This window comes from Chrysoperla carnea, chromosome 3 (genome assembly GCF_905475395.1).
Source record: "Chrysoperla carnea chromosome 3, inChrCarn1.1, whole genome shotgun sequence".
Classification (NCBI taxonomy): Eukaryota; Metazoa; Arthropoda; class Insecta; order Neuroptera; family Chrysopidae; genus Chrysoperla; species Chrysoperla carnea.
Genome location: NC_058339.1, coordinates 40358062 through 40385970, shown reverse-complemented (window position 1 = coordinate 40385970; position 27909 = coordinate 40358062). Strand labels below are relative to the sequence as shown.

At 28.4% G+C, this 27909-nt stretch overlaps 1 protein-coding gene across 1 annotated transcript in view; it reads right to left on the bottom strand.

Annotated features, from left to right (window-relative positions):
- The window catches only part of LOC123296031 (guanylate cyclase 32E), a 70985-nt gene that overhangs the window by 23481 nt on the left and 19595 nt on the right, over positions 1-27909 (bottom strand). The window contains exons 3-10 of the mRNA XM_044877493.1: positions 27478-27660; positions 19510-19587; positions 19188-19435; positions 17452-17597; positions 15325-15502; positions 6723-6813; positions 2263-2585; positions 401-580 (exon numbers count right to left, since the gene is read on the bottom strand). Coding sequence (XP_044733428.1) covers positions 401-580; positions 2263-2585; positions 6723-6813; positions 15325-15502; positions 17452-17597; positions 19188-19435; positions 19510-19587; positions 27478-27660 — 1427 coding nt within the window. The remainder of the gene's footprint in view (positions 1-400; positions 581-2262; positions 2586-6722; positions 6814-15324; positions 15503-17451; positions 17598-19187; positions 19436-19509; positions 19588-27477; positions 27661-27909) is intronic.

The window sequence follows — 27909 nt, the reverse complement described above, 5'->3', positions numbered from 1 at the left end:
CAGCCAGGGCCCTGAGGTATCCCGAGCACAGGGTGCCTTGGAGATTTTTATCGCGATATTCGTTCTCAACGACCCCAAAATCCTCCGAGTAACAAGTTTATAATCATTTTCATCACTATTAACCGAATTGTGAATTTCGTATATTTACGGTTAATTTAAAATGCAATTATAAAATGCATATTATTTATGCAAATTTAGATCACAAAATTCCGTTTTTGAATATTCAAATCTCGAATTTCGAATCGAATGTAGAAAACTACCTTCAAATCCGATTTACTGTTCAAATTTTTGGTACTTCATTGATTCATTTCTGCGATGAAGTGAAGAAAAGTAAGAATGAAAAATAGATCAGACAGCGAAAAAAAACAAATAAAATGCGATAGATTATTTGAATACTTACAATTTTTAATTCTTTTTTCATTTCTCGTGTGATATCTATTGATTTTTTATGTACCTTTTTAATTGCATATATTCGTCCTTTATAAATACCAATTTTTGTAAATATTGAAGAATAACGAAAATCCGCGTCTGGATTTGAACTTAACGACACTTGACTTGTTCGAATAAGAGGATGATAAGCCTTATCGTAAAAAAGAAAAAAATACTAAAGAAATATATTAAAACAGAGTCAAACCATGTATGTAATAAAATGTAGATATAATATTATGTACTAGAATCAAATGTCATACAAGCACTGTAAAATACGACCGGCGTTCATTATATCATAGATTTTCATTAGTGTCACAGCGTTACATTTTAAATATTTGAACATTCAATATATTTTTTACTAATTTTGGCAACCATATTTTGGCACTAGACAAATAATTCAAGATAAATAACTATTTGGTAACTCTAAATCAGAGACTTCATTTTAATACGTCTGTGCCTTAAATATGTTATGGTATTTATAAGGGAAATATTTTATTCAAAATTTGTAATAATTTGACAGCGTGGCATGAATTGAATGCTACGGTTAGATTTATTTTTCTTCCAATTAAAAAATAAATTAATTAAGTTCAGTAAATTTTATTTTCATTTTATAAAGAACATCAAACCAAAATTATTACAATATAAAGCCTTTATAATAAAGCTGAAGAGTTTGTTTGTTTGAACTCGCTTATCTTGGGAACTACTTTTTTGACTTGAAAAATTCTTATAATGGTAGATAGCACATTTATCGAGAAAGGCTATAGGCTATATAACATCACGCGCTAACAGTTACCCGTACGCTTTACTGGACGATTTCGTATGGATTTTGATGAAACTTTTCAATAATAAAGCTCATACATTAGAATAACAAATTTACTGAAAAAAATTTGGTTAAATAAAAAAAAAACTTATATTTCTAGAGTTTATACATTGGGATACAAGTGAAATCGTTCCGCGAAGGGGGCTGCCTACTTAGTAGAATGTGTGAATAGGCCCAAAACTAATGGACTAGTACCCAATATTTAAAAAATTATACCGTAAGAGACCATATCCATGCTCGATAAACTGCATATGATTGAAGGAAACGAGTTTGTTTGGTTGTTCTTTTAACAAGTAAATATTTTTTGAATCATTGATTTAGTCACTATTGACCGTTGCCTTTGTGAAACAAATTGTTAATAAGCCAATAGCCCTTCTTGGATAAAATAGAATAATAAGTCATTAACTATCCTCCAGATAAAAGATAATATTGTCACTAAAATCGGGACCATTACACATAAAATTTTGCGAAAAGCTTTGGAAAAAGCATAATCATTTTATAATTACTTAAATAAAATAAAATAACGATTCCCCTTCAAACTTGTATAGGATTTAAAGCATAACGTTAAGTTTGCGCCACTCTGTATTTCACACAAATAATACAAGTTTGTAAGACGTGACACAAATCTTGTCTTTCGTCGTTGAAAATGATATTTACAAATATTTACTTAAAATACAAAATAATCTTATATAATTCGTAAGATCTTTTCGTAAGTGTTTCGTCGAAAATATGTAGCACAGTTAATACGAGTAATAGAACTACTGTATATCTTGTGTGGATCATCCTGTGTTGTACTTTAAAGATTAGACAAACTATGAAAAAAATTATTTTTCAACCCTTGGTAAATACATTCTATTTATTTTTAGGGCATTTAAATCAATCTACCGAACATATTGTAAAGTTTTTTTCCCAATTTAAATAAGAAAGTTGATTTATTGCTGTATAATAAATTTCTTTCAAAAACTCTTAAAGTCAAAGTCAGTATATAATAATATACAAGCAAACACACATACCCTTGTCATTTTTCCACTTGATGATGTACCCGACGGTGTATTGGAGGGTCCATTATGTGATGATACAATTATATTCGGTGGATTTACAGTCGGTCCAGAACCATTGTTATCAATTGAATTTTTTTCACTTGATCCATTTGTTGGCATTGTTGAACTGATTGGACTATTTTCGTCATGTACTTCAATATCTTTAAAATCAATTTTCCATAAAAGACTATCCAATTCTTGTTCGTAACGCCAATTTCGATATAAAACCAATAGAGTTATCAATAATACTGATAGAAGTCCACCGATTACACCCCAAATAATTTCACTCGAATGTGCTGTAAAATGTGCAAGATGTGTGATGCTACAAATTTGTTATAAACAATTTCTTTTATTATATTTTACAATATTTGTAGAGTGAAAATAACAATTGCTATCATAAATTCCAGAAATATAAAAATAATGTGAAAAATAAAGCATTGTTTTTAAATTTATGAAATATTTAATTTATATTGCAATTTTTTTTGATAATGGCACTATTAATAACATTTTACAAGGAAAAAATGTTTGATTTCATTTTTATTCAAATTTATAAATAGCTGTGTTTAAACAACGATTACGATAGTAAAAAACTGTGTTTTAGAAATTATAGAAAAATCAAGTGTTTTTAAAAGTTCAAAGATTGTAGATAAAACGACTTAAAAACCAGATGAGGGAGGAATGGTATACATAAGGTGTTTGGTTATTTGGCAGAGATCGGAAATCGAAAATAATCGTTTCTCGAATCATTGAAGTTTTAATCTTTGTATAATTTTTTCTCATGATAATATTTGACAAAAAATGACGAAGACTTCCAAAACTGTTGCCCTTTGCAGCATAATATTGATTCTTTTTCTGATATTTAATATAGAAATGAATGACTTCATAATATAGTTCGAATGTAAAGCTCCTCTTCAGGATGCCATCAAATCTAACACTCAATATTTTAAATACACCTTTTGAGACAAGGTTTTCAATAAAACATTAAAAATCGATTTGATTACCCAACTTTTATACTTTTTTCACACCGCTCCCACCATTATCTCTTAACTGTCAAATGAAAGATCTGATAGTTTTCTACTGGCCAGAAAGCATCAGAAGTTCAATTAAAAATTAGGAGGATAAGAAAATTTAAAGAACCCACTCAAAGTGTAGAGAAAACTATGCAATTTTTGTATTACTACTACTTTTTATTTCGGAAACCAATAATCTTATTTTAAAAAAAATATTGATACCATTTTGTTTATCAAATATTAAAAGGAATTCCGAATCTACAAAAAACCTATTTGCCGCATTTGCTTTAAAGATTTCACTTTTATCTTTTCAATAACATTTTCCTAAAATACTTCCTTAGGCAAGAAATAGATTTCTTAGGTGTAATCAATTTTGAAATTTTAAAATCGTTGGGTTTGAATTTTTTAAATATTAAAATACTTCGAAAGTTCTGTATTTTAAGTTTACAATTACCGATATAAATCAAATTTCCTAAGTAAACAACTAAAGCTATTCGAATGAGAAGATATTTTCATTTACTGTATAAAACTGTTCTTGTAAAATTTGTCGTTCAACTCCACCCATCTTTGATTCTTTAGTTACTTGATTAATATCTTTCCTGACATTTTCATGTTATCATTTTTATTTTTTTTATAAAAAAAATTTAACAAATGTTTGAAATATTTCATTTTTCTTTAAGTAAATTTATTTCAAGTTTACATATTTTTTTGTGGAAATACGAAATGTTTTCTTGTATTTTTAAGTTGTTTTTCAGAAAATAAAATTAATAGATTTAATGGCTTGAACGATGTTTTGAATGGTTTTTAAATATATATAATTTGTATGAAAATAACTACCTTAGTAGAGTAAGGTCTGTACCCACGTACAAACTAATATTTCCAAGTCAACTGCATTAAAGTTTAGTAGATCTTCTTGAAAATATTCAAATCACTTTCATAGTCATAAAAACGTTGCGGACAAAGAATTTTATTTTAATTTGTGGGCACAAGAGGATGTCTTTTAGATCTAACGCACAACTTTTATTAAGAAATGAATATTACACGTGTTTAATATTACATGTTTTATCGCACTGAAAAACATTTTGATGCAGGTACACCGATCATGCAAAAAGAATTTTATATTCAACGTTTCGTTAAAAGAAATTTGTATGCCCTGATTTTCAACTAATACGACTTTAGCCTCTCATGGATTCCTTCAAAAAGCACTACTTTTACACAAAACTTTTATAACAAGACCCAGGTGTTAAAGGCTGTTAAGAATTATTTAATCAGTCATTTTTTAGTAAAACCACACACACCCCTTACGATTCGTAATTTCCTGTAGTGTAAGTTTACACTGTCTGTGTTATTGATATACTGTAAAAAAATCCAGTACAGAAACAAAATTTGGTCTCCTAATATATTTTTGAAATTTGGAAAAATTTGACTTGAAATAGATACAAAGGCAAATACAAATGATCACTAAAATTTAATTAGTGTTTTGGTTCATAATAAAAATCTTATCTAGAACGCTTAACCTAATTTTGTTAACGAGACAGTAATGTCTGATAATTTAATTTTACTATTTAATGGATGCACTTTTAAAATATTATTTTTATAATAAAAGACTACAAAGAATACATTATAAAATGTTTTTGATACTTTTATGACTGAACATAAATAGAAATTCAGAAAAAATTTCTATACAGGGTGTAAATAATTGGCTAAATTGTTATAGTATAAGAACCTAGCAAAGTCAAGAGTCATTTGTTTTCAAGACTGCTGCATTTTTGATATTTTTTTTCTTCTTGAAATTAGATCGTGATTTACTACTGTGCATTCCCGAAAAAGATGCGGAAAATTTCTGATTTTAAATTTCAGACAACTTCATACTTTATCCTAATCTTAGTTCAATAAGGAAAGAAATATCCGTAACTCAGAAGTCAAAATCTTAAAACGAACTATCGAAAATATTGCCAGATCGTATCATTATAAACTTCAACTATTCTGATTATATTTCAATCGAAAAGCTAGAAATTACGACCCATTATTTTAATCGAATTAAGTTACTTATTATTATTCTGTTTAGCCATTATTCAGAGACATAATCAGAAACGTACACACCAAAAAGAGATAGCTTGACTATGATAGACTCTAATATATTCTTTAATTCTAATCGATCCGCTTACATTCTAGGCAAGACAGAAAAAATTACATGTCGGTGCCATCTTGAAGTGCTTACTACTTTTCCTTAAGAAAAGATTAGTTTTTAACAATTTTGATGTATTTTTGTATTTGCTGTTTTTTTCCACCCTGTAGTTTTTTTAAATGAAAACTAATTAATTTATGATGACGAACGAAGCTAATGTTTTTAAAAGAAAAACATTTGTATATTTTATTTTTTATTTTTTTGTTTGTAAAAGACTGTTTATTCCTTTAAGTATCAAAACTAAGTGATATTATATTTACTTTAAACTATTCAGTTCTCATAATCAACCGAAACGTTGAAACATAACGTTTGTAGGTACAGATGAATAGTATTTTAATCTTTTTAACAGTGTTTTATAAAAATTACATCTTCTAAAACGTATAGTGAGCTTTCACAAAGTCTTAAACTATGAAGCTCTCAGATTAAAAAAAAACCATATTCGTTCATTGTTAGATATGTGTTTTTGATTATGTTACTTCTTAAGAACCAATCAATTTTGAAATGCTCATTGCAAAGCATTGATTATATAATGTGATGGGAGAGTTGAAATGGCTCATGTTCGGAAATGGTAAAAAAATTGGTTCGTAAGTTAAGAAGTAGGAAAATTTATTAAAAAAACGCTATAAAATATTTCGGTAAACTTTCTAAATTACAAAAAATGGGAAATGCGGCAGTTTTGTTTTTGCCATTTATTTCCGCCGAATTTATTAACATTGGAATAATTTACTAAATATAGGGTGTCAAACAAAAATTTTTTTATCAAAAAGAACATAATTATATAAATTTGCCTCTTTATTTTATCAGTTACGAATATCCTTACGGCTGTAATTGCATGCAATTTTGCATTCTACATTAACTAGCTCTATATTCAGTGATGAAAAGGACAGAAGCTGTCGTTTCATATTTCCTGTTTTATACAGGTTGTCCGATATAAATTTTTGAGCTCTAAGTACTATTTTTGTTTGAATATTTTTTGTAAAACACTTATAGGGCTGATTAATTTATAAATAGGAAATTCTTTTTGAGAAAAAAAAATACTCTTCAAATCTTTTTCCTCCTATACCCTTTTATTTAAAAATACATAATATGCGACCTAAGCACCATTTCAAAGTTACTTAAGCATGTAATTTCACCAAACTAACCTCTAATTACTTTGAGTGAAATAATGGTTACATCTAAATCAAAGCTTTATATTATATAGAAAAATGATACAAACAAAAAACTATTCTACTTACAAATACATTTTTCTCCACGAAAACCACATGGAAGAACCGCAATAGGTGGATGCCCTTTCATCCACTGAATATCATTTATCATGCGTAAAATCTGGAAAACAAAAGGAAATAGGATATTTTGTTGAAATTTTCAACTGACTGATGTTTTATTAGAAAACTAAATGTGTACTTTCTAAACCATTGAATTTATACCATTATATGTGATAATATAATTGTTTTTGAAGTAGTTTTGTGAAAATTAAAGAAAATGTGTTTAAAAAGTCTTTATTCTTAAAAATTTATTTAACACTAGATAATATATTTTCTTGTCTGTGAATTCATTGGAAATTCATGCTATTATATAGGAGGATATCATCAAGGTTAATTACAGTTTCCTTATCTAGGTTAAACCAACACAATTACGCAAGTTGAATCCAGGGTATTCCAATTGATTAGGAAAAAGTTCAAAGGGGTGTTGATGTAATTGATTGTAGTCAAAGATTATCGTTTTTTTTTGTTTTACTTTTACAATGCATTTCAGAGCTAGGAACCAATTGATTAAATTATTAAATTTGACGAATGAGAATCACGACAAAATCGTAAGGCCTTCCCTGTTCCATTTTGTGGCAAATGTTGAATTATGAACTTGTTTCGAATTGTAATTTTAGAATGCGGCATCAAAAATTCAACAAATTTTTACCCTTTCAAGAAATTAAATTTCATGAAAAAGTTTTATTTAAAAATGAACTTCCACGAAGTAAAGCTCGAAAAAATTAATTGAATATATTAATTTCTGTAAGCCAAGCTAGTGGAATCAACTTGGGGCATCTAAATATTTTATATTTTGCATTTACTTCGAAGTTTTCTAGTGCTTATCCTACTTGCGTCAAAGCGTGGAATCTGCTCTTACTTGAAATCTCACCATGTCATAAAAAAACAAAAAGTTGCAGATAGATCAGGCATGGGCAAATGTGATTCAGAGAAGTCCCTTGGACTCCTCACTTAAAATACGAGTAAGACAGTGACAACTTAACCAGCGACAGAGAAACAACATTTTTTTCTACCTATCTCATTACAATTAAAGAAAATGAGAGGTAGAAGATTGGTATACCCGTCTCGCTTTCTCCTCTATGAGCAATGCGATCTTGGATAAAGGGACATTCAATAAAGTCTATGACACACAATAAAGTTATAACAATGGTGACTTCGACTTAAAATAACTCGCTCATGCCTGAGATAGATACACATAGTTTACAAAAAATGTTTGTAATCTTTAAACTCCTTGTAAACCCTTAAATATAATTAGGGTACAATCTAATAATAATGGTAAGTCAGTTAATATTGTATATATTATATTATTATATTATATTATATTTAATATAAACTCGAAAATTTTGTGAATACTTTAGTAATGACTTCATGAATTTATACATCGTTTAAATGATAATAATATTAAACCTAATAATTTTAAGTGTTACCTATCATCCTCTAATTTAAATTACGTGAGAATTACATTCGGATTACATTTAAATTAACACTATACTATAAATAACATTATTATTTAGTGAAAACTTAAATTAACTTCATGGAAGGTGTAAACTAAAGATTATTTTCATAAATTGTTAACCGATGGACATTGTCATAAGGTACCTATTTAGGCATTTAGGTGAGGGCGAGTCAGCCTTATTTTTAATTGATTTGACACGTAAATATGTGAAAATTTCTAATTATTGACTCATTGGGCAGTTGAAATTAATTAGTGGTTCCGGTTGATAATTCTGAATAGCAAATTAAGCTCGAAGTATTTAATTTGGACTAATTTTATCGAACAAAATTTATAAATTACTGTTGTTAATCTTATTGCAATGGGTTTGAGGTTAAAATTGCCAACCCTAGTGTCAGTTGGTAAGACATAACCAATTATGTACCCAGTATTCCCAGGGTAGCAGGTTCGATTTCCCCAATCAAAAAATTAATTTAATTAATGTATTATAGGCTTCATGGTGCATGCGGTATATGCATGAAGGTGAGGTCTTCATCTCTATCTTACCAAAGGTTAATATCTATAAAATTGTTCTAGTATCATTTCCTTCACCATGATCCTTTACCAATGTAACTTTAATATAATTTGTAATTACTTTACTTTGTTCTAATATCATTTATATTATGAATATATCTCAATAAAGTTTAAACCTTCAACATTTTTGGCACGATTTTGAGGTTTTCTGTTTGTTTGTTTTTTCATAATAATTTTTATTCATTTCTGATTAAAATAATTACGAAAACAATGACAAAAACCCTCATAAATACATCAAGATAAAACAATTCATAATATACCTACATGACATATAAAATTGTATATGTTAAAAAAATTAAACAAGAAGATAAAATCAACATTCACAACATTTTATAGAGGAATTTGCTATAAGATGTAATTTTGTCAATTTCAAAAATGGTCCCCTAGTGTATTGAAAAGTCAACTAAATAAACTTTATATGGATTATAAAGGTTCGGAGTACCAAGTCTCATTTAAGAAACCAGTCGTTTGAATATTTATGCGATTTCCGAAGATATTCTTTCAATAGCTAGGATTTGTTACCTACCATAAACAGTGCAAAACTAAAAGTTATGTTTTTATAAATAATACAATTAAGTATATAAGATGGCTTTTTAAACATTCAAAAACTCATGCAACACTTCAAGTTTTGACAGTCATAGAATTAAACATTCTTTAAATTAATTATATATAGCTTTTTCGGATAATATGGAAGAAAATTACAAATAAAATAGATCAGTGCAAAAAAGGTCCAAAATTTCGGGAGGTAATTTTAAGCGGGAACTTTTTTTTATTTGAATCTACTCTCCGAACACCTGCATACTTTTTACGAAATTTCTATGTATGCATATTTTCGGAGTTTAAAAAATAATAAATATTTTGTAAAATAAATTGTTTTAAATAAGTAGTTTTTAATAAAATTATGCGATCATTGCATACAAATAAGCTTTTATATTGAGAACAAAAACGTACTGGAATGAAAGATAAACCAATTAAAAGTAGGAAGACAAGCTTTCTTATAAATGTAACTTAGTTTAAATTTTTTATTTATTGTCATATAAAAATTTTCTTTTAGGTTACCGATTTTACAAAATAAATGACTATCAAGTGTTAAAATATAATATTTATCGATTAAATTCTATTGATTTAATACAAAATCACTTTTAAGATTTATTTTCCTCTGCTTTTATAATTGAAGACAAATGATTATTTTTCGAAATTTTAGTAATGATTTAAGTTTGGGTAACAATTTCCGGATCAAATACTATTTATTTTTGAAAAATCCCCTATTAAAAATTGTGTGTAACAATTTGAACCAACTTTTGCGAATTAAGCAGAATATTGAATTATAGTGATGATGAAAGGCTTACGCAAGGAATTCCATTTTTCTTATAAAATTTTTTTCGTAAATCTGAACCTGAATCCTAAGCATATATACAAGCGAAACCAGGCAATAAAACTGATATATGTTCATTATAATGTATTAAAAAAAATTGTATTGTTTACAATTATACAATTTGTTAATTTATTTTAGTGCTTTATTTTTTTGTCAAAAATATTTATTATAACATTTTTACCATTACAGTATTATTTTTAAAGTCTAGAAAGTTAGCACAATATCAATGTGGTCATATATGCATCCAATATTTCAATGTCTTGTTAACTACATATACACATTTTGAATGGGATTCGCCATACTACTCAGCAATATTTCAACTGTAGAATCTTTTGTTTGGGTATTATAAACAGGATACGCCATTTTAATATATACACCTAAATATCTAAATATCTCGTTTTGTAGTTAACCAATCAAAAAACAACTTAAACAAAAGTTGCTAAGTTTGATGGGGAACATCATGTTCTGACATCAGATTTGACCTAGTTCTTCGCGTTTCTTTAAAAACCCATTTAGATCCTAAGATCTTAAGGTAAAAAAGAATAATTTTTTAAATTGTAAAGTTGATCATCAAAAAAAAAATAACAATTTTTGTATAAAACATTTTCTCAAAAAATGTTAGAATTCAGACGAGACGCGACTTAAAAATATGTCATTATTGCATTTAATCGAAAGAAAACACGCTAAATACGGAAAATTCTTCTGCCAAAAATTGTCAAGGATAATAGGCGATATTCGCCTGTGTCCATTAATTTGATCTAATTATAACTAAACTTTAAGCTCTGAAACTCCGAAAGCTAACATTTTTTGATAAAATGTTTTCAACAAAAATTGTAAGTTTTTTATGAGGATCAACTTTCTTATATAATAGCTTTGACTTAAAAGTACCAAATAATTTGAAACTAATGTACGTTTCATAATAAAATATGAAGTATAAATTATGTTGAGAGTCATTTTGGGCGATGGTTTATTTTCATTTATGAAGTGTTATATAATACACATCCGCGAGAACAATGAAAAATCCCGAAAAAAGTCTATAGAGTACGAATAAACGTACAAAGCGGGCATAATTCTATCCATCTCCCTTGACTCCCTTTATTATAAAATTAAATTTCCGACAGAGTTTGTTTGAAAAAAATACTATGTAATGAAAATATTATTTTAATTAATTTATAAAAATAAATAAGATCGTGACACGTTCATCGAATAAAACAATCGTTTTATTATTTGTAAAAGAACCTAATAACAATAAGAAATTACGGAAGCGTTCAGACATCATCTGATTCATTATTATTTATTTCGTTCTTATACTTCTATACCATATTATTCGAGCGTATATTTATTGTTAAAAGGTATCTATCTACACTATGCTATATAATACAAGGTTGAACATTGTACCTTGGTGTCAATAAACTTGGATTACTTTCCATTTTCTAGGACGACATCTCTATTAATAAAACACCAAATAAATGAAGACGAAAAGACTTACTACTTTGGCATTATAATCACAAATAAAAAAAAGCCTTTTTTCTGTGTTAAAACGTGAGTGTGCGTATTTGTATAATTGAAAACAGTTAGAAAACGAAAGCTCTGACACGCGTAAGCACAAAACCAAATTTTCGCAAAATATTATAAACACCTATACCAAAATTTTGTACGCAGCATCAATATTTTTGGGCGTTTTAAACTTGGTACTTAACTTAGTACCTATACCTTGATATATTTCATATAAACATAGTATAAAAATGTATATTAATGTGAAAACAAATAATTGAGTTAATTGTTGAAATACCATGCATACCCAGTGTGGATTACTTTATCACATTATACATACATACATGTCACACATACATAACTGATTTTCCCATATAATACATACTATACAATTTATGCCTAATTTTCGCCCTCGTGGATAAACAGTGATGTTTACGAAAAAATGTTTCAAACAAAAGTTGGTTATTTTTAATAAGGAATATTTTTTATATTTAAAATTTTGTTCTATCACTGACGGTTTACAAGATGGTTCCTACGGACCCAAGACCCAATTGACCTATGTTGCTCATTTACGAACTCGATCTCACTTTTTCCGTCTTGAGTACGCAGTAAAAATTTAAACTTGATATCTTTTTTCGTTATTGAGTTATCGAGTTGATAGACGGACGAACGGACGTACGGACAACCGGAAATGGACTAATTAGGTGATTTTATGAACACCTATACCAAAATTTTGTGCGTAGCATCAATATTTTTAAGCGTTACAAACTTGGAACTAAACTTAGTATACTTTACATATTACATATATGCATGGTATAAAAATAAAAATATTTTTTATGGATTGTGAAACAAAGTTTGTAACTAGTATGTAGGAATAGTGGTGCTCAAGGAGGAAATATTTCCATTGATATATTTTTTATGATCCAAGGTACAGTAATCTCGCATGCTACGTCTGCTACGTTTGTTCTTTATTATATGTAGTATGCGTCGTTGTAGCAAACAGCATCGTTAAATACAAAAACTTTATATCTCATAAACGAAAAATAAATATTATCTGTTTCATATAAATTGAAATTAAAAATAATAAAGTTTATTTCAAGGTAGGTACAATAAATATTGACTTTGAATTAATTGTTTTTCTCATCTCGAATGATTTTATTAAAATCGTCTACCTTTCAAAAAGCTTCCTTCTTATAAATTGCTACCTTGTAAGAATATTTATAATAATATAATTATAAATGTTAAGAGTTCTATCATAAAACAAATACATTTTTGGTTCTATCCAAAAATATAGACCCATGACCTATATCGAACGTCAAATTCAAATAATTTAGGGAAGGTTCCTAGGGGAAAACTGCTTTTACGTCGTTTTTATGACTTCTATCTGTATAGTTTCTTGAAATGAAGCCAGAAGTTTAAGATCGGTATGTAGGCTGAGTCAGTGTTATTGGCTTTTTGGAAGTGTTGACATTTCAGTCCTCCTTCTCCTGTTTTTATGGTTCTTAAGGCTTTGCTCACTTCTATACTTACTCTAAATGGAGCAAGAGGGTGCATTAAGTTCAGGTTAACATCATTACCTTTTAATAAAAAGCCTCTTACAATATTTAATTTGGATGAAATAAGTAAAAGAGACTATAAGTAAAAAATGAAAATTTAGAAGTTTTTTTAATACTGAGTTAAACTGAAAAATTCCTATTCGCACCGTGTGTAAGTTTTATTGGAAGTGTTTCCATGGTAACGATGCAGTACTTTAATTTTAGAATTGTATGGATGCATATATAATTGTATGGATTGCATTTATGACTTAAATTGAAAATTTAATATTATTGTCTCACAAATTTAAATAAATAATTATGATAATTTACATTTGAAAAATAATATTTGTGCAATTTGATTTCTTATTTTCACAATTTTTTATGCATTAAATTTAATTAATTAGTTATTTTTTTACATGTAAAGAATTGCAAATTAGTCATAACAGCCTCCTTTAACGCCAAAATTTTTCACTGGAAGCGCTGGTATCGATTTATTGTCCCTACCATGACTACGCACACAACGAATAGATAAACGTATAACTGGCTCTATAATCTATACCCTTCTAATTTTTTACCAAATCTTTGCAGAGATAAATAATTTATCTCCATTGAACTATCTTCTATTACTAAGCTCTTGTATTTTTAGATTCATTCAAAATACTCGATTATATTATATAGCAAGATTAGGGATTTTCAGTTGCACAGTTATATAATAATAAATTGAATGATTGACTGAAAAACAATTATAGAAGTTCGTGATATACGAAATAAGAAACGTTGTGTATTTCAAATAAATATAAAAGATTTTTTAATACTTAATTTTATTAGACAATTTTATTTTTATTATATTTTTATTCATAGTGGATTCCATAAACTTAGAATTTTTCCATGTGTGCGTATTTGAAAATAATCGTCAAACATTAAAGCCTATAAATTTTTTTACACTATAAATCAGCAATTTATAACACGATCCTCAAAATAATTTTGCCATGTTTATTAAAAAAGTAAAACGCTAATTGAATATCAAAATGATTTAGGTGCGTCAAATTCAAGATTTGATTGAACTCGGCGAGTAAGTACATTTCCCCTACTATTATTACTCCTATTATTAGCTAGTTTATCCTTGAAAATTACGGGAATAATAGAGAATCTCTAGTTTTGTGGTCTTTAATCAAAAAATCGTCAATATGCAAGAAGTGAAATTTACAAAATTTAAAAAACTCCCGACAAATATTTTGGGTACGGAACCCTGAACTCGCACTTGAAACATATCTAAGAAGACTCTTCATTAAATTATATTTTACCTTAAAACTTTTTATTTCCTTCGGGTACGGAACCCTAACTTGCACTTTAAACATAGCTTAGAAAACTCTCCATCAAATTACCTTTCAAACGAAACCAAAAAAATCGAAATTGGTTCACCCGTTTAAGCACTACGATGCCACAGATAGATAGGCACACACACATAGAGATCGAACTGATAACACCTATTTGTTTAGGCTGGGAGTTAAAAATACTTTTTTCAGTATTTTACCTCTATTTAATTTTAGATTTTTTAACTTTTTGAGAACTTTCGTGGTTAAAAGACCTCAAACTTTTATTGAATGCAATGACTTGCACTCCTGCCAACAAGAGGACTGCTTCAACAGCGGGAACAAGTTTGGCGGTAAGCCTAGGCTTCCAATAAAAGTTTAGTATTGAAATTGCAACAGAAGTACGACAATTATTCTTTTATGCGAGTTAAAAACTAAAAACTAAGACTTTCTTTTGCAGAGAAATGTAATGTGAAAAAATTAATAGCCTGCATTTGTTCCTTAATGGTTCAAACAAAAGTTATACCGCATAAGTAATATTGATTATAAACATATTTTTGATATATTACGAATTATCTTTATTACAATATTTAGTTGGTGAATTTGTTACAACTGGTGATATGATTGACCAAGTTATGATGACAAAGATCACATAAAATTGAAAATTATATCAAGATACTGTCTGATAATTTTTTATAATCATGACCTGCAGGTTTGACTTTTCCACTTTTTCCGTTGACAATAAAACAAAAACAGCTTTCAATACAAAAATTTATGTATCGAAAAATGATTTTAACACTTTACCATTAACAAATAATATTTCACTTACCGGAAGCTGTGTATCATTCGATTTTAAACTGAAAATACCAACAGGAAATAGTCCATATCTGTTAGTAGAATTTTCGAATGTTGTATTTACAACATCTGAACTATGATTAAATGGAAGTCGTGCTAGTAAAGTGTAATTCCCTTCAGCATCACCATTCATATCCATATATACCATGAAACTGCAAACAAATGAGAACATATAAGTATTAGTACAATAAATTGTGGATATTTCATTGTTGTCCGAGATAAACATGTAATTTTAATTTTAAAATTCATCCTCTTTCTGAATACGTTAGCTTATATTGTGGTTGAAATATTATTTTATTTAAAATTTATGGGGAATGAAAACCGAGTAATTCAAAATTCTATAAAATTTGAGTTGTTTAGAAGCTTTTACAAGCTTAATGGTGAAACACATGGCTTGATGTAATTATTTTTGATACCAAACGCACATTTTGTATACTTATATAGCGTTTTTATTATACAATGAATTTTTATTGAATTTTTGAATGGTAAAGTTAGACTTTTCTAGAGACGATTTTTCGATTATCTTTCAAGAAAAAATGGAAGCGTTTCTATGTTTAATAAGTAATCTTATTTCCTCTTTATTATTTTCGTGAAATCTGATATTCTAGCTAAAAGATTGAATAAGTAGGTAGATAGGTACTAAACATTAGCCACTGCTTTAAAACATTTATTTTAAATTAATCATTTTACTATTAATTATTAAAAATATCGATCAATTTCCTGTAATTAATATTCTTGACAGGATTAAAGGTTAAACTTTCCTTTAATATGCTCTTTAATTAATTACTAACTTACAAGTAGATAATGTAGGATACCAACTATATGTAAGATGGTTGAATAATTTATGTTCATTTAATATAGGTATTGGTAAACCATACATATACTGTTTAAATTTAAAACATGAAAATAAAATTAAAATTTTTATGAGAGTCTGAAGACTTTCATAACGGTTTTCATATGATGCAAGATGATCATAAAAAGTTTATGCAAAGGAATCACTTAAAACAGTTCAATTCTTAAATGTGACCAACGAGTGATCAGCAGATTATTTTCGGTTAAAAAACACATACTATTAAATCGATACATACATTTTTGGCTTAGTTGAAATGTCCAGTCATTAAAGTTACGGAAGAAAAATATTTGAACCAAATTTAAATTTCATGAATATTCCCTATTAGAATAACAAGATGATAACAAAATTTTCTAGGCAATCATTTTTTTTTTTGCAAATTATTTCAAACATAAGTTTCTGGGCTATGATGATTTAGTGAGCACATTTGTGTGACCTTGAAAATATCATGGAAAGCCCTCTGAAAGTTAACTTCAAAAGATCAAACAAAAACTCTTTTTTTTTTTTCATTTTTGCGAGAGACAATTATCGTATACTCATAGTTTCAACAGAAGTTTCAAAAGCAAAATACTACCTATAATAATACAGTATTTACAAGTGAAATTTACAAAATTTTAAAACTCCCCGATAAATTATTCGGGCACGGAACCTGTGGCCATCCCACCTGTAATACTCCCATTAAATATTTTTAATTCTATTTCAATTTGCAAATAAAAAAATTCAATTAAAGGTCGCAAACCCTAAACTCGCACTTGAGACGTATCTAAGAACACTCCCCATTCAATTACCTTTCCAACGAAACAAAAAAATCCAAATCGGTTCATCCGTTTAGACGCTAGGATGCCACAGACAGACACACATAGCAGTCAAACTTTTAACACCCCTTTTTTGGTTTAGGAGTTAAAAAAGCAAAAGTGAACTGTATGGATAACGTTATCAAACATTCATTTTCCATTTTGTGGTTATTCATTTAACTTAATTATTGTGCCAAACTTATCTTGTTTGCTTACAAAATTGGGTTCGGATTTCAACCCTTGCGCTACTTACAAACTTTATACCTTCCATTTTTCTAAGTCAGGTTTTACCATACAGTTCATTGAGTAAGCTTGGCAGAGACAACAAAATCGTTCGCGATTCGAAAAATTACTATTTGGTATACCATGAAGTACCCTCAGAGACAGAACAGAAAAGATACCCTAGTTTATTATCACGGACTCGTTATGATGACTATGAAACGTTTATTTAACTTACCCCATTGCACTTTTGTAACGACATCCTTTAATTGCATTTAATATTGCTGTACCATTATATGGATTACCACCGCCATTTAGTATATTGACAACTGCATGTGCATAAATATGCACAGCATCGTACAGGTATGCAGCTTCTGGTTGAATCTGTAATACAATCAAAACAACACAAATGTCAAATAAAATTAGAACAATATAGTGAACAATAGTGTTGTTGTACGTATGTTTAAATAGGTAGAATAGATATTAAATACAATATAGAATGTGTTTGTTAATTGAATTTATGTAAATGTAAATTAATTGTATAACAAAATGTTTGTAGCTGAGTGAAAAGTTGCTTTAATTCGCTTACGCTGCATAAAGAAAACTCGCTAACAATGAGACGTGGGAATAATAAAATAACTTAGAAATAAACAAGTGAAAACATATAATTGACTGAGTTAATTATTGAAATATCACGTATAGTTGATGACGCAATCGTTTGTTTTTTGATGACACTTACGTAAAGAAAGATATCCACTTTTTATAACTGATATTCCTATATAATACATACTATAAAATTTGCATCTAATTTGCGCCCTTGTAGGTAAACATTAATGTCTACAAAAAAATGTTTCAAACAAAAGTTGTTTATTTATACATAAGAAACATTTTTTACATTTAAACTTTTGTTCTATCTCTGACTGTTTACAAAATGATGATGGTTTACAAGACCCAATTGACCTATGTTGTTCATTCACGAACTCGACCTCACTTTTTACGTCCTGAGCACGCTGTAAATTTCAACTTGATATCTTTTTTTGTTTTTGAGTTATCGTCGACAGACGGACAGACGACAGACAGGCGACAGATAGACAGACAGGCAGACAACCGGAAATAGACTAATTAGATGATTTTATGAAAACCTAAACCAAAATTTTGTTCGTGGCATCAATATTTTTAAACGTTACAAACTTGGGACTAAACTTAGGATACCTCGATATATTTCATATACACGGTATAACAATTACGAAAACAATGTACAATTAAATTATATCCAATGCTGCAGCTAGACACGAAGGCTAACACAAAATAACAATTAAAATAGGTAAATATCAAATGGACATATAACATTTCACGATCTTTGCGATGTGATAAACTGGTCAGTACTGGCCTATTTTCGTTGATGTTTGGTATAACTTTTGTATTTGATCGTAGCTCTATTAATATTAAAATTTATTTTATGAATTGAACGAAGCTTTAGTTACTAATAGAAAAAATTGGAAAGGTGGATCCAGTGCCGGATTTACTTTTCAAATACTCATATGCGTTTTTGTGTAGGCCCCCACTTGAAACGAAAATTTTTGATAGAAACGGTAATATTAACAAATCTTAGTTGAAATCAAGTTGTTGAAGTTGTCCTTTGAAGAAATCGAAATAATTGTAATGAATGTTTGGCCTAGATCATAGTCAATCAATCCATAAAATCAAAACTTTGTTTATTTTAAAGTAAATCGAAAAATTTAAAAAAGACGATTGAAAATCCAAAAATGTATTTGACGATTGAAAATCGAATAAGTTTGTTTCAATGTTATTACATATTAAAGTAGCAACAAAATTAATATTTTACCCGATTTTCGTATTTTAAATGAGCTACTCTTTTTATTTTATATTAAATATGTAGCGTCAGCATATGTGAAAAGCGTAATTTGTATAAACATTGCAAAAATTAAAGAAAATCTTAAATTTTAAACTCACTTCCAGTTTCAGACCATAGAAATTAAATTGGGAAAAATTAAATGGCGGTTTTTCCAAATAATAATTTACTAATCTCGAAAATTCTGTATAGTGTCGCATATCAGTCGATGATGGTTTAACACTGATATATGATTGAAAAGATTTCTCAACATATGGATCTATCCCTTCTTTAAGTAATCCACGAAAATATTTTCCTGGATGTTCTGCATCATATTGTTCAATGTCTACTCCAACCACAAAATAATCACCTGAAATGATTTAAAATTTGATTTAGAATTTTGTTTTTTCATATAATTGCCATGAAAAGCATATTAGTACTTACCATTGTCTAATAGTTTCATATCTTGCATTGCAACCATTAATCCCAAATGTTCGTAGTAATGACCCAAAATAACATAAACTGTAAGGAAAAAGGAAAATTAATTATTACCAAACATAAACATACTTAACACATTAACACTTACTTAATACATTATTGAAAAAAAAACCAAATGTGCCCAGCTAATTAAGGATGTACGAGCAAATTTTCTATATCTACAGTAATTTTCAAAATATCGAAATTTGAAAATTGTGTTTAATTAGTTAGTTTTCGATATTTCGAAAACCAAGGCAAATATAGAAAAATTGTAATTTTATTTTACGTCTACATTCATGAAAGTATAACAAAATTAAACCTCTAAGCCGAAAATTTAATACGTTAATAGCTTTATTATATTACTTTTATACACATTATCGAAATAAAAAGTGTCTATACATTGAAAGATTGGGGTGAAAATATTCAACAAAACTTCTAATCATTAATAATTTACTATGGGGAATATAACGATATTTTGATGACTTGGGGTTATAATAAAAACAATCCAACATTTTTTATTGACCAATAGCTTTATAGTTAATTGTTTAAGATCTTTTCATAACGCCACCATAATGTTACAAGATTAAAATTGTGTCATTATAAAAATAAACTTCTATTTTGTAATCAATTTTTTATTCCTTTAATAGGACGTTACGTTGTCGCTATGATTCATTAACTAAAAACAATGTTTATAATAATTATCGTCACAGAAGATACCATGCCATGCCCATAATTGAATTTGTATAAATTAAACCACCTACTTCAACAATGCACTTTCCTAAAGGTAATGCAACTACAGTGTTTGTTAAAAATATATATAAAAAATTCCAATAAGATCAGATCAAATTTACTTGTGTTACCAAAAAAATTAAATTTTTAACTTAATGTAGTCATGAGAATACAAAAAATTTAATTTTGCTCTATCACATCCAAATTTTATCCAATTTTGATAAACCAAGAATGTAATCCTACTAAATTTGGGTCATACTTTTCAAATATGAGATCAAAATTAACCTATCTCTTATAGGTTTCAAGAATGTGGAGTCCTGGTCCAGGAATTAAGCACATAAGTGATAGATAGCGAAAAATAGGCATCACAACTGAAAAGACTGACCCAAAATTAGTGGGTTTCAAAAATAATTCCAATAAGATCAGATCAAATTTACTTGTGTTATCAAAAAAATTAAATTTTTAACTTAATGACGTCATCAAAATCCAAAAAATTTAATTTTGCTCTATCACATCCAAATTTTATCCAATTTTGATAAACCAAGTATGTAATCCTACTAAATTTGGGTCATACTTTTCAAATTTGAGATCAAAATTAACCTATCTCTTATAGGTTTCAAGAATGTGGAGTCCTGGTCCCGGAATTAAGCACATAAGTGATAGATAGCGAAAAATAGGCATCTCAACTGAAAAGATTGACCCAAAATTAGTGGGTTTCAAAAAAAATTCCAATAAGATCAGATCAAATTTACCTGTGTTATCAAAAAAATTAAATTTTTAACTTAATGACGTCATCAGAATCCAAAAAATTTAATTTTGCTCTATCACATCCAAATTTTATCCAATTTTGATAAACCAAGTATGTAATTCTACTGAATTTGGGTCATACTTTTCAAATCTGAGATCAAAATTAACCTATCTCTTATAGGTTTCAAGAAGGTGGAGTCCTGGTCCCGGAATTAAGCACATAAGTGATAGATAGCGAAAAATAGGCATCACAACTGAAAAGACTGACCCAAAATTAGTGGGTTTCAAAAAAATTCCAATAATATCAGATCAAATTTACCTGTGTTATCAAAAAAATTAAATTTTTTACTTAATGACGTCATGAGAATCAAAAAAAATTTAATTTTGCTCTATCACATCCAAATTTTATCCAATTTTGATAAACCAAGTATGTAATTCTACTAAATTTGGGTCATACTTTTCAAATCTGAGATCAAAATTAACCTATCTCTTATAGGTTTCAAGAAAGTGGAGTCCTGGTCCCGGAATTAAGCACATAAGTGATAGATAGCGAAAAATAGGCATCACAACTGAAAAGACTGACCCAAAATTAGTGGGTTTCAAAAAAAATTCCAATAAGATCAGATCAAATTTACCTGTGTTATCAAAAAAATTAAATTTTTAACTTAATGACGTCATCAGAATCCAAAAAATTTAATTTTGCTCTATCACATCCAAATTTTATCCAATTTTGATAAACCAAGTATGTAATTCTACTGAATTTGGGTCATACTTTTCAAATCTGAGATCAAAATTAACCTATCTCTTATAGGTTTCAAGAAAGTGGAGTCCTGGTCCCGGAATTAAGCACATAAGTGATAGATAGCGAAAAATAGGCATCACAACTGAAAAGACTGACCCAAAATTAGTGGGGTTCAAAAAAAATTCCAATAATATCAGATCAAATTTACCTGTGTTATCAAAAAAATTAAATTTTTAACTTAATGACGTCATCAGAATCCAAAAAATTTAATTTTGCTCTATCACATCCAATTTTTATCCAATTTTGATAAACCAAGTATGTATTCCCATGAAAGACCCTCTAGTTTTCCAAAATAATTAGTAGCTTTTATAACAATGCTCCACAAAGTAGCTCAAAGTAGCATTAGAACTATGAAATTAAAACTCCTTTTTCAAGACTTTTCAGTTAGTTATTTTTGATAAGACAATTTGTTGAAGAGTTACTTATAAGTTTTTAAAAAGGTCGCATTTTTAAGTAATTAATAAATAATAATAAAAACAACGTTGAAAACGCAGTAGGATATAAAATCTCCGATACTTTTGATAAATGTTGTAGATAAAACATAATGGTATCTACATGTAAATATTTTCATGTGTGTACAATGTACAGTATATTGAACCTTGAGAACATTTATAATAATAGTTTACTTTATTCCTACTGTGTTTATGGTATCCTACGACTATCATAACCAACCATGATATATACGACCACAATTGGCCAGACCAATGGCTTTCGGATAAAGAAAAAAAGGTTAAGACATATTTGTTTTTCACCCTATATTGGCTTTGTGACGACCTGGCGATTCTTATTTCCATCTCACATATATTACTTTGGTTTCACTAATAACTAATTGCCCTCAGAAAGTGGACTCAAAAGATGGTATTGGTTGTTACTATTTTCTATCCACGATTCATTATCATTCGTAGGGACAAGATTCTACAGGTTCATCATTGAGTCTAAAGGAACCCTGTCTGGCTTGATTGAAACGTAAAGCGTCAAGTTGTGGAAGTCAATTTACCAGCTGAAGAATGATTCACACAATAACTCTTTAAAAATAAGAAAAATTGTTCCATTTGTGTGATGTAACACCTATGAATTATTTTTTGTTGGGATATGCGCAGTCACTAGATTTCGACGAACCACACATATAATACTAATTCGAATCCATTATTTTTCTTGATATTACCGGCGAACGATCCTAATTATTCAATAAAATTGTTGAAAGTACAACTTCAGGTGTTATAGACATGCCAGCAATCTCGCATCAGAAATCTCGTAAACATCTTCAACGATTTTCATGAAAATTAGTATGAAAGGAGTTTTTGGGGTGAAAAATCAATCTAGATAAGTTTTAGTTTTAGAAAATGTCGTTTTATCTGTGTTTTCAGAAAAAACTGAAACATTGATTATTAATATGACTTCTCCTGGCATCTATCGGCGACTAAATAAAGTACATTACCGAAACATTCAAATTGGTGTTTGTGTAAAGACATTTTAAATGGTTCTTATATTAGTGATAAAATTTTGCCTTTTTAACTCAAAAAATACCGAGTAAAGCTCGGTTACCAGGTACTGATGTTAAAATATTGTAGAAATAATAAAATGTTATTCTTAAATTTTATAATATAATTAAGGAGAAAACATTGGCTTTTTCTATCAGAAAATTAGTATCGTGTATGCAATATTACACTCCATACATATTTTACATATAATTCTACAAAATCCATTATACATCAAAAATTCCAACGTTAAAATAATAAGGAATAAATGATATATTATTATGCATACATAATATTATGTGTGTATAATATTACATTCACATATTTGTTAAAAAGGGGTCCTTACAAAATATTTGTATTAAATAGCATTTTATACATAATGGAAATATTTTATTCAATTTTACTTTATGAAAATTATGTTGGAATTATTATAAAATAGGGTGGGATGTAGTACCTAGTCCAATGTACTTCAAATCATTTTGTAGCTCCTTAAAAAGATATTGCTGTTTACAAGACAGCAGTATTTGTATTGAAATAAGAATATTTTATAAGAATGCAAGTTAGCTAAAAAATGTCAACGTGGTTCAAATAAAAATCAATACTTTTTCATTTGAAAAATAAATTTCAGATAAAGGATCACAAAATCTTAAAACTAATATTTTTTAAACAGCCATATTATGTGATATGGTTCTGCGATTTTTAACTTCCCGGTGGAAGTTAATGCAATAGGGCCGATTTTGAAAATCTACAGTTTTACATATTTCCACGGTTTCAAGGCCGCAATATCCTAATCAAACCTTTTCAATGAGATGTCTGTGTGTGCGTGTGTACGTATGTGCGTATGTGTTCGTTCGGATTCTTTCCCCTCTATAATCTCTCGAACCAGTTATGACATTAACACGTAACTGGACTTATTCGACGCGTAATTGCGTATTTGAGAGAAAACAGGAAAAAACTGAATAAACAGAATCTGAAAAGCGGATAGAACACATCATTTATCTATGGAGATAATGATCGTTCCAGCATAAGCTGCAGTACATGTTCGAAGAATAATTTATGAAAGCTAACAAGATCTTTTTTTAGTTTTTCCTCCCTCTGGGAAGTTAGTCGTGTGGACTACATCGCTCGCGACACGACTTCAGTACCACACCGTCTATGTACTGCCAATTTTTAAAATGTAATAACCCTGTGTTTATCACAAACCTTTTCCACATAGCTATTAACAAAGTTTCACTATAGTTCGAAAGTTATGAGAAAATAAACATTTGCGGAACTAACGATTTGTTCTTTACTCAATAATTTGAATACCCGCTATTAGAATATTAATTAAGTTGTACAAAAGTTTTCTGATATACGCATCTGTTACATTCATCGAAAGTAATAACAACATATCGAGATAATTAAAGTTGTATACGCAAGTAAAAGATATAAAATAAATAATATCAAATAATAAGGACTGAAATAGAAATGTCATTAAGGTTGACATATAAATTACTGATCTTGTCATTTACAGATATACCACACAACCACGACCAATAAGAGTTTTCTCTTTGTAAATAAAATATCGTGGGTAAATTGATATGACTTAAGAATTATATTTGTACGTATTAAAACGATGGAATACATTTTATCAAATTAAAATTAAAATTGAACAGTCAGAAACTGATTAAATCAACTCCCACATTCGATTAAATTTGATATTTATGATGTGTTGATTACAATAGGTATCGAGAATTTGAATTGGCACATAAATAGTCATTTGTGTATGCTTGATCAATGCTACTAATCGTTAAAAGTTGTGGGGTTTTTGTTTAGCAATTTGAATTAATCTTTCTTATACCCTTTGAGTTGCTGAATTCAAATCCGTAAGAATTCTGACATTTTTCATTAAAAAAAAAATGCTTCGTTTGAAACTACGTAACATCATCAGTTATTTTTTCTAAAGTATATAATATTAAATTTAAAATATAAAGCAATCTCGATGTAAAATCAGATCTGATCGATTCGTTTATGACATTGTGGCTCCTAGAACGGATAAACCGATTTCGATTTTTGGATTGTTTGAAAGATAGTTTGATCAAGAGTGATTTTAGGTATGTTTCAAGAAAATTTGCACAGCCGTTTTAAGATCATCACTCCTTTTCTATTTGTTATCGCGTACAGAACTCGAACTGGAAACTAATAACACTCTCGATGAAATTAACTATCAAACAAAGAAATCAAAATCAAAATCGATTCATTCGTTTAGGAACTACAATGCTACAGGCAGAAACACAGATACACAGACATGTTAAACTTAAAACTTTCTTAGAAGTATCTTCAATCTTTAAATTTCACTCTAAATTATCTTAGTATCTTTATTCCTAATCAAGAAATAATACCATATTTATTAAAATATAAAGAATATATTTTTATATATTGTACTTACATAACCCTATAGGGTTGCTCCTCAGGCATCAGAGCTCACACAGTATAAAACTTTATGCTTTCACCCATAAAGAAGTTTCACTCATATATTGGTCAAAGAGGCTTAGGAGAACTGCAAGAAAGCCTCTGATCATGAGATATAGAGGTTAAAAAAACAGTTTTAATATGACTAAACATTGCAAGAGTTGGCCTCAATCTGTCAAGTTCTTCAGAAGTCACATGACTCCATACATAAAGGTGTGAATATTACATCCTCAATTCGATTTATCCCTACACCCTCAGTTTGAAAGTGGGGCCTCTCAATTAAAAATTTGCCAGGCACTGAACTTAAATAGATCAACTTTTCAAAATTGCTTTTGCTCAATGTTGTTGTGTTATCAAATAATCCTAAAATGCGTATGCTAGCCTTATACTTGTATAAAAAGTTCTATATAGAATTTATTTTCAAATTTTGGTTTTTCAGACTGTGTCGAATCGACCTATCTGGTTGTTTATTGAATTTTTTTTACAATGTCAGTAAGCTAATCGATAATTTAGAAAGCGGTTAATTTTCATAGGCGTGTTCATTAAATTTTTGAGTAAATTTTTTTTAACATAATAAAAAACACAATCAACTGAAAATTGATATCGCAAATACAATGATACAAATGAATGTAATATTCGTTGAACACTTACAAAATTAATTACGTGTACGTAATTCAGATAAATATTCATTAAAAATACATTACGCACAAAACATATATGTTTATATGAAAAATCTGAAGGGAAAATCCCTTAAAAAATTGTATGTGATGAAAAACACATTAATCATTTATATTATAGTGTTTACCATTTTTTTTTTCATTATTCTTTTTACGCACTTTATAATGTGTTTGTATTTCCTGTATTTGATTGACTTAGTTTGTAATTATGAAGAATTGATTTATATGCTTGTATTTGTATAATTAATTGACTTTTCTTTGTTTTACTTGGAAAATTCAATTTCAATTAAATTGTGTCAGATTGTGGTTGAATGTTGCCAAATCGTTTGGTATACGGTAGACAAAATAATTTCCTTTTGTAAGCTGTTATGTAACGAAGCAAGCTCTAACTGCTTTTCCTCCGCTAGAATTTGCATATCTCAAGGAACCATAGCCTTTCAAGCTTTAAATTGATGGATGGATATTTATTAAGGTAGTACTATCGGTAATAGACTTTGCATTCAGAATTTAATGAAACTTGGCATAGTTGTCCATTATTATATCATAATTAACCAGTTAAATTCTTAGGGGCCTTCAGAGAACATAGGTTTTCCTTGTATTGGATCAAGTGCTTTTTGCATTTTTTTATTCAATTCTCTCTTATTTGAGTTTAGTTTCAGTGAGTATTCAAAAATTTAGAGATAAGCACATATTATAGGGCTTCTGAAATATGAACCCACGTCTCGGAGAATTTAAGGAACAGTGGGCCTGGCTTCAACGATCGTTTTTTAAATTTTCCAGCCGTTGTGAATTGATTGTACAATACTGCGCCTGGTTCTGCATCTATTATATGACTATCAAAACATTGAAGTCATAGTTTATAGCATTCGATTTTTTTTTCGGGATATTGGGCGTTTTGTATTGTATTTCAGATAAAATGGTTCCTGGATGTTTTTATTGAAATATTAGAATAAAACAAAAATGTTTATCAAAGTGTTCTTGAATAAAAAATTTATGTCCAGCGGATTATAACTTAAACTATTCTTAAAAATAAAATACTGAAACTACTTACTTCTTGTATCTGTATGCGTTGATTTTAATATTTCATAGAATGGATTTACAGAATATGTATGGTGATATTCTTCACTCCATGTTTGTACACTTGCAACATTGATTTGTGTTGATTTTAAAGTTTCTAATATTGTTGCAGCCACTTTACCAAATTCATTACTTGTTGAATTTAAATATAGGAACACTACCTAAACAAACAAAAGAAAATAATGTCAACTTATTGCGTTTTAAGTGAAAAAGAAAATAAACTTTTACTGATATTAAAATAATTAATTTTGATGATTTAGGGGGATAATAGAACTTAACTAAGTTGATATAATTCACAAAAAATTAGGCTTATAAATTTTTATTTCAGAAATTTTATAGTGCAAAGTTTAATAAAATCAAAATTTTGTTCGTGTTTGGACTAGCGTTTACTATTCTGATTCAATGT